Source organism: Hylobates moloch, unplaced genomic scaffold (assembly GCF_009828535.3).
Source record: "Hylobates moloch isolate HMO894 unplaced genomic scaffold, HMol_V3 SCAFFOLD_1, whole genome shotgun sequence".
NCBI lineage: Eukaryota > Metazoa > Chordata > Mammalia > Primates > Hylobatidae > Hylobates > Hylobates moloch.
In genome coordinates, this window is record NW_026652276.1 from 224046445 (window position 1) to 224054281 (window position 7837).

At 49.3% G+C, this 7837-nt stretch overlaps 1 protein-coding gene across 2 annotated transcripts; it reads left to right on the forward strand.

Annotated features, from left to right (window-relative positions):
• Nucleotides 1-6372: 6372 nt before the first annotated feature.
• Nucleotides 6373-7711, forward strand: LLCFC1 (LLLL and CFNLAS motif containing 1). Of its 2 annotated transcripts, none has more exons than XM_032761996.2 (2): nt 6373-6622; nt 7165-7711. In XM_032761996.2, the coding sequence occupies exons 1-2, from the start codon at nt 6415-6417 to the stop codon at nt 7398-7400; spliced, it is 444 nt and encodes a 147-aa protein (XP_032617887.1). In that variant the 5' UTR covers nt 6373-6414; the 3' UTR covers nt 7401-7711. The 2 variants fall into 2 exon arrangements, with proteins under 2 accessions (XP_032617887.1, XP_058283425.1); XM_058427442.1 differs by having other exon boundaries at nt 6409-6622; nt 7122-7354.
• The last annotated feature ends 126 nt before the right edge of the window (nt 7712-7837 follow it).

Consider the following 7837-nt stretch of genomic DNA (forward strand, 5'->3'; position numbering starts at 1 on the left):
GATTATAGAAATGTGGTGAAAGAAACAGGTCTAGGATGACAGCAACTGAGCAAGAGATGGGGTCTGTTTGGGGCTGGGACTCTGAGTTTATTTTCTGTGACTTGTGTATGCACCATGCAGCTTGTGGGTGTGTGTGTGTGCATGCAGTGTGTGGGTTGTGAGGTGTGTGTGTGTGCACAGTGTGTGGCTGTGGTGTATGTGTGTGCACGCAGTGTGTGGTTTTGAAGTGGTGTGTCTGCGTGCAGTGTGTGGTTGTGAGGTGGTGTGTGTGCATGCAGGTGCGCTGAGGGGACTGACTGCCCTGCCTGGGGAGAAGTGCTTTTCCTTGAGGGGGAGGAGCTCTTTGCAGAGCTGAGCCCCACAGCCACAGAACCACCCTGGAGAAGAAAAGGAGGAGGGGAAGGAAGGTTCCTAACTGTGGGCTGGGATGGCTGAGACCCTGAGAAGCTGAGGGGTGGGGCAGAGGAATTCGGAAAAAGAAAAGGGATGGAAGGTGGGTCCACAAACAAGGTGCAGAGTTAGTTGGATGAGGGAGAGGAGGAAGTAAAGACCTCCAGCTCAAGAGTCAGGCAGAGCCTGGTTCAAATCCTGACTCTTATCCCTTACAGTTAGGTGAGCTTTCTGAGCCTCAGTTCCTAACCTGTGAAATTGGGGTAACAGCTATGCTGTCTCACGGGAGCATCTGTAAAGCACGTGTCACAAGTACTCAATCACTGCTGATCCTCCTTCCACAAGAGGGCTCAAGAGACCCCCAGGCTGCTTCTCAGAGCTTCCCATTTATGTGTCTTGTGGTCATCTCTGTCCTCAACCGTGTACCTCAAAGGAGGGTTTCTGACCCCCACTTCCCAGGCCAACCCCTCTCTGTGAGAAGTCCTCATGACTGACTGGGCAGCTTCCTGGAGCGTCACCGAGCAAGCTCTCTTGTACCTGGGGAGGCAGGTCAGAGGAGCCCCCGGGGGCCTCGAGTTACTATGGAGGTTGAACAGCAGAAACTGAGCAAAGGTAGACGACAAAAAAGTCGTGATTCCATGTTTGGGACTCTTTCCAGGAATGAAACACCAGGAGGAATGAGTAATATTGCGTTATTTTATATATTTTATATTATATTTTATATATTAAGTAGTTTCCCTTATCCACAGTTTCACTCTCTGACAGTTCAGTTACCTAAGGTCAGCCACAGTTGGAAAATAGGTGAGTACAGTACTATAACATATTTTGAGAGAGAGAGAGAAAGAGAGCATTCACACAACTTTATATTATTATAATTTTCATTTTATTGTTGTTAAACTCTTTTTTTTTTTTTTTTGAGACGGAGTTTCACTTTTGTCGCCCAGGCTGGAGAGCAATGGTGTGATCTCGGCTCACTGCAACCTCCACCTTCCAGGTTCAAGCTATTCTCCTGCCGCAGCCTCCCTAGTAGCTGGGATTACAGGTGCTTCTGTAATCCACCCACCACCACATCCGGCTAATTTTTGTATTTTTAGTAGAGACAGGGTTTCACCATGTTGGTCAGGCTGGTCTCGAACACCTGACCTCAGGCGATCTGCTTGCCTCGGCCTCCTGAAGTGCTGGGATTACAGGTGTGAGCCACTATGCCCGGCCTAAACTCTTCACTGTGCCTAATTTATAAATTAAACTTCATCGTATGTATGTATGTATGTATGTATGTATGTATGTATGTATGTATGTACGTACGTGCGTATAGGAAAAAAGATAGTATATACAGAGTTTGGTGCTATCTAAGTTTCCTGGCATCCACTGGGGCGTCTTGGAATGTATCCCCTGAGGATAAAAGGTGACTACTCTATATGATAGCTTGTATTTATGTTCTCTTTTTTTTTATTATTATACTTTAAGTTCTAGGGTACATGTGCACAACGTGCAGGTTTGTTACATATGTATACATGTGCCATGTTGGTGTGCTGCACCCATTAACTCATCATTTACATTGGGTATATCTCCTAATGCTATCCCTCCCCACTACCCCAACCCCACGACAGGCCCGGGTGTGTGATGTTCCCCTTCCTGTGTCCAAGTGTTCTCATTGTTCAATTCTGTTCTCATTGTTTTCAAAGAGGTACATCAATATTATTGAATTGCATTCACTCAATAGACCTATCAGGTAAATGAGAACAAGGAAGAATTCTGTCTGTGAGAATTCTTGGGTGTGTTGGCCCCAAGTCCCATGGCTAGTGGCAAGACTGTAACTGGCCATGAACTTGGGATCTCAGCTCCAAACCACTCTCCAGACCTTATTGCTTCTTGGGAATCTTTTGGCTGTAAAGATGTGAGAGACCAGTGTGAGGATATGCTGGGACCCTCCCTCTGGGGGTCTTGAGGAGTGGGGACTGCCCCCTTCTTTTGTTGTAAGAAAGAGAGATCTGCTCCCAAGATTGAGGGATGGACAAAATAACCTTTAGAGAAGGACAAGAATTGAAAGGAAAATAAATAAGGAAACTAAGAGGAGCTACTATTCATTGATGTTTCAAAAGGGGGAAAATCTGGATCTTTTTCTTATTAAAAGCCAAAAGGAAAAGTTAAAAAAAAAAAAAAAAGATACGGTGGAATTATGTTCTCACTGGGAGTGGGGAGGGCTCAACTTGTGGGACATTTTTCTGCCTCGCTGGGGGTGACGCCCTTGTGGAGTGACTTCCAGTCTAAGGAGATGGAGGGAGTGATAAGGGTGAGGTGGGGGTTGTAGATGCCTTGATAAGCGAGGCAAGTCAGGAAAGGAGCACCTGCCAAGGAAACTACAACCCATAAAGCTGGTCCTGGGGCGGGGGGGTTGGGACATGGGGGGCCGGCAGGGGAGGAGGCTGGCCCAGTCTGAGCTGCACAGAGCAGGTGTACAGGGACTTGCCGCCAAGGGCATTGTCCAGGGGTCTGGGGAAGAGAAAGGGGAGGCCCAATGCTCAGGCCCCCCCACCGCCATCCCTGGGCCTTCGCCTTCTCACTTGCCCTTCTCTGCCTACCTTGTCCTCCCCAGTGGGAAGGGCATGGACAAGTAGCCTGGGTGAGGACCATGGTGTCCCCCCGCAGTCCCAGCTGGTAGACCAGAGATTTGGAGTCTCTCCTGTTCTCTCCTTGCCTTCTCTCCCTACTATTTCTTCCTCTTGTGATATTCAACACCACCATTCTATTTTTTCTTTTCTCTCCTTTCTTTTCATGCCTCTCTCAGCTTTCTGCAAGTGAGGACGCCTACAAACTCTCCCCTTCAGAGAGCAGCTTCCCTGCCACTGATGCACGGTCAGTAATGCCTCCAGGCACCCGGGAGAACTGGGTTGGGGGCACCAAAGTACACCGTCAGGTCCCAGAACTCTTCACGCCAAAGCAGCCTAACCTCTTATTCTAACATAATCAAGAGGAGGAGGAAACATAATACCTAGATTTCCATTTTTAAGAATTACACTCCCACCCCACGTGGCCACAGCCATCTAGGAAAAGGATTCAGGGCCGGGCGCGGGGGCTCATGCCTGTAATCCCAGCACTTTGGGAGGCTGAGGCGGGCGCATCACGAGGTCAGGAGTTTGAGACCAGCCTGGCCAACATAGTGAAACCCCGTCTCTACAAAAAAAATTAGCTGAGCCTGGTGGCAGGCACATGCAATCCCAGCTACTCAGAAGGCTGAGGCAAGAGAATCACTTGAACTTGGGAGGTGGAGGTTGCAGTGAGCCGAAATCACGCCATTGCACTCCAGCCCAGGTGACAATATGAGAGGCTCCGTCTCAAAAAAAACAAACAAACAAACAAACAAACAAAAAAAAATAGAAAGAAAGAAAAGGATTCAAATACCATACCTTAAAACTAATTGTGGCCAGGCGCAGTGGCTCACACCTGTAATCCCAGCACTTTGGGAGGCCGAGGCAGGCAGATCACCTGAGGTCGGGAGTTCAAGACCTGCCTGACCAACAGAAAGAAATCCTTTCTCTATTAAAAATACAAAATTAGCTGGGTGTGGTGGCACATGCATGTAATCCCAGCTACTCGGGAGGCTGAGACAGGAGAATCACCTGAATCCAGGAGGCGGAGGTTGTGGGTGAGCTGAGATCATGCCATTACACTCCAGTCTGGGCAACAAGAATGAGACTCCATCTCACACACAAAAAAAAGTGATTATCAATGGATGGTGGAATTATTAGCCTTTTTGGGGTTTTGTATTTTTCTACATTTTATACCTTTGGAATAAGAAAAAATATTTAAGGGATTCCCTGTTTTCTGCACGAATTTATCTCTTTTAACACTGCGGGGGTCAGGTGGGTGGTGGTGGTAAGGAAATGGAAGTAATGGAAACAACTCAGTTATTTCCACTCACGCCTGCCCGGGAGGCAATTCTCACCCCAGCCGCCCTCCCCATTCATTCCCACAGAGATGGCTGGAGATGGCTTCTCTTTTTGCCAGGAAACCAAGAGGCTCCTCCCCCAAAATAGCCAGGAGGGAGGAGATTAGTGATGGTTTTTTCCATTCAAGCGTCATTGTTTGGATCTCACGTCAATGGGTTCAAGGTAGGGGTGAGCAGGGTCACCTGCCTACTTGAATCTTTCCTTACTCACCTTCAAGTGACCTCCTGTACCACTCCCTAGTCCCTCGTCATCTGGCTTGGACCATCAGGAAGTGTGTAAGAGATGGTGTCTGCTGTATGCGAGAGCATCCATGTGAGCATGTCTGCTAACACGAGTAACCTCTGTGGGAAAGCATCTCCTTGTGTGTTTCTCTGTCTGCAGTTCCCTCTTGCAGAAAGGGTGCCTGTCTCGGCAGTGTCCTTGGACCTGCATGTGGTGTTTCATTCAGGTCTGGTATGCATGGATGAGCAGGAGCGGTGTGAACTGGTTATGAGAGTTCAGGAGTGACTAAAGTCTTCTCTTACCTGTCTTAGCAGCCATCCTGCATCCAATGGCCTATGTCTCTGTTGCTGGTTTTCAAAAAAAGGCCTTCATTCTGTCTCCCTAACTCACAACCCTCCAACCATCTCTGCCCAAGAAGCAGTTGGGGGTGGTTACCCACAGCCGGTTACTGCCAACAGATCTGTGCTCATGGGCACAGAGACATAGGCATAGGGCAACAAGTACTGAGGCAGGATTCTCCCAGATCTGTTTTTTGGGATCTTAGACTCCCTGCCGCACTGTGGCTTCTCTGCAGACTCTAAATCCTTCCGCCAAGCAATGAGGTGGGATATGAGCCTCTAACAACCTTTTCTTTCTGTCTAAGAGTGCAGAAAGGTGTAAAATGAAAGAAGAGGGTGTTCCAACCTGGTGGTACAAGAGGGCAAAGGCTAGAAAAGTGGGAAAACCAGGGGAGGGTGAAGAGAGGGTGTGAATGGGCTCTACCAGCTGCAAGGCACCCTGCTCTTTGTCTCTCTCTCTCTCTCTGTTCACTCTCCCTTCATCTGTCTCTCTGTCTCTGCATCTCTATCTCTCTTTCTGTCTCTACCCCTCAGTTTCTGCCTGTCTCGGTCTCTCTCTTTTTCTATGTCTCTGTCTGTCTCTGCCTGTCTATGCCTGTCTCTGTCTCTGTGTCTTTTATACACACACACAGCATGTGCTCTTACCCATCCTTGCCCTATGCTCCTCCCATCTTTATTTTCTGGCAGACCCATGCTTCATGTAGAGCAGCATGTTCATGCCCACGACTTGAGAATCCTGGCTGGCACATCTGTTCTGGGCCTCATCCTATGCAAACCACTCTTGTTACAGAAAGGCCACAGAATAGTGGGAAGATATCATATTTAAAAGTGAAAGTTAAGGCCGGGCGCGGTGGCTCATGCTTGTAATCCCAGCACTTTGGGAGGCCGAGGTGGGCGGATCATGAGGCCAGGAGATCGAGACCACGGTGAAACCCCGTCTCTACTAAAAATACAAAAAATTAACCGGCGTGGCGCCTGTAGTCCCAGCTACTGGGAGAGGCTGAGGCAGGAGAATGGCATGAACCCGGGAGGCAGAGCTTGCAGTGAGCCGAGATCGCGCCACTGCACTCCAGCCTGGGTGACAGAGCAAGACTCCGTCTCCAAAAAAAAAGTAAAAGTTAATCAAGAGTCCTTTTCTGCCCCTTAATATTTGGGTGATTTTGAGTGAGAGAGTCATTTTTTCTGTGAGCCTCAGTTTCCTTATGAATGTAATAGATATGAGAACACTATGATTTTGCAGTCCTGGTTGCTACGTGGATCTAATGGTATAATGGATACGAATGTACATTGCAAGCTCTTAAGTCATTTCTGTTGCTAAATACAGGATGACCCACTGTAGTCATCTTGGAAGCCTCTGCCATCCCTGCTGGCTGTGCTCCATTCTGGTACCTCGCCATGGAATGCTCTAGTGAGCCGGAATGAAGGTCAGGCCCATGGTTGTGATGTCACAGAACATGTGAAGTCAGAGGAAGGGGAGAAAATGCCCCTGGAAAGGGTTGAGGGCCAGGACAGGAATGGGGCAGGAGGTGCACGGATCCTGCTGGGCACTGGGAGTAGGGGGCGGCCGAAGGCAGCGGGTGGGCAGGTCCATGCCTCCCCTGGCCCCCCAGCTCTGCAGGGCAGTGTTCCTGGTTCCCATCTTGCTGCTGCTGCAGGTGAAGCCTCTGAACGGGAGCCCAGGCCCCAAAGATGGGAGCCAGACAGAGAAAATGCCCTCTGCAGGTAGGTGGAAAAAAAGACAGGAGAGTCTGGAGGCTCAGGGTGAGGTCTGTGTGAGGCCAGGCCTCAGGTCACTGATGAGGCTAGGGTGAGACCTGACAGAGGTCTGGTTTATGGGGGGTAACTCCAGCCGTTGATGGTTATCATGTGAAATAATAGTGTCAGGGCTCACCATGGGCCAGCTGAGCTTGCATGCAACTTCTGTGTGTGTAAGCATGGTGCATTTGGCTGGCTTTTGTCAGGCTTCAAGGTGGCCCCTGACTCCCCCAATGTTGAAGCCCTAGAGGAGGCAGCTAGCCTTAGGAATGGTGTGTGTGTGTGTGTGTGTGTGTGTGTGTGTGTGTGTGTGTGTTTGAGTTGGGGCTATGGTTGAACACAGATCAGAAAAAACCTCTAGAAAGAGCATCCCCTCTCTGGTCAAGGCCAAGGACGTGGGCAACTGGGACTGCAGCCCTAGGCTTCAATGTGTTTTTCCTATTCTAACTTATCCTTTCTGGTTTAGGCCAGGGTCAGGGCTCAGTCCTCGTCCTTTTCCCCTGTTCCAGAACAGAATCAAGAACAGTTCGAAGAGCACTTTGTGGCCTCCTCAGTGGGTGAGATGTGGCAGGTGGTGGACATGGCCCAGCAAGAAGAAGACCAGTCATCCAAGACGGCAGCTGTTCACAAGTGCTCTTTCCACCTCAGCTTCTGCTTTAGTCTGGCCAGCGTCATGGTTTTCTTAGGAGGGCCATTGAGGCGGACATTCCTAAATATCCATCTCTGCTTCATGCTCACTCACTGACCCTCCCTCCCTCATGGGCTCCAGGTCACAACTCCCAAAAGAGATGCAGGCATGGCTCTCTGCCTCTGATCACCATCACTGTACCTCAGGGTTCAGCAGCAGAGATACCAGTTGCCATCAGTGCTAACTGACTGCCTCTCCAGGTTCGGAGTTTTGTCTCCCAGGGCCAGAGACAGCAGACTCACATCCTTCTCTCCCACACCTCTCCTGGTTTTGTTCAGGACAGCAGATTAGAGGCAGGAGGCAATGACAATAAAATAACGATAAAATCCTGAGAACAATTGGGAGCAGCTTTCCTATACTGAATCCAAGCCCTTCTCGTCTCTAACTAGACTGCTTTATTGTCCAATCTTTGGTCCACTGGGTGGCCTTCAAACCCACCAGGTCGCCAGTTGTTGATTCTTTCCTTTTCTTGTGTCTATGAAATGTTTTTGGCA

What these genes read in the sequence shown, in the direction of transcription:
- LLCFC1 (XM_032761996.2), top strand. Translation starts at nt 6,415, where the DNA reads ATGGGGCAGGAGGTGCACGGATCCTGCTGGGCACTGGGAGTAGGGGGC. An exon ending in AGAGAAAATGCCCTCTGCAG is followed by an intron (nt 6,623 to 7,164) that starts GTAGGTGGAAAA and finishes CCCCTGTTCCAG; the next exon opens with AACAGAATCAAGAACAGTTC.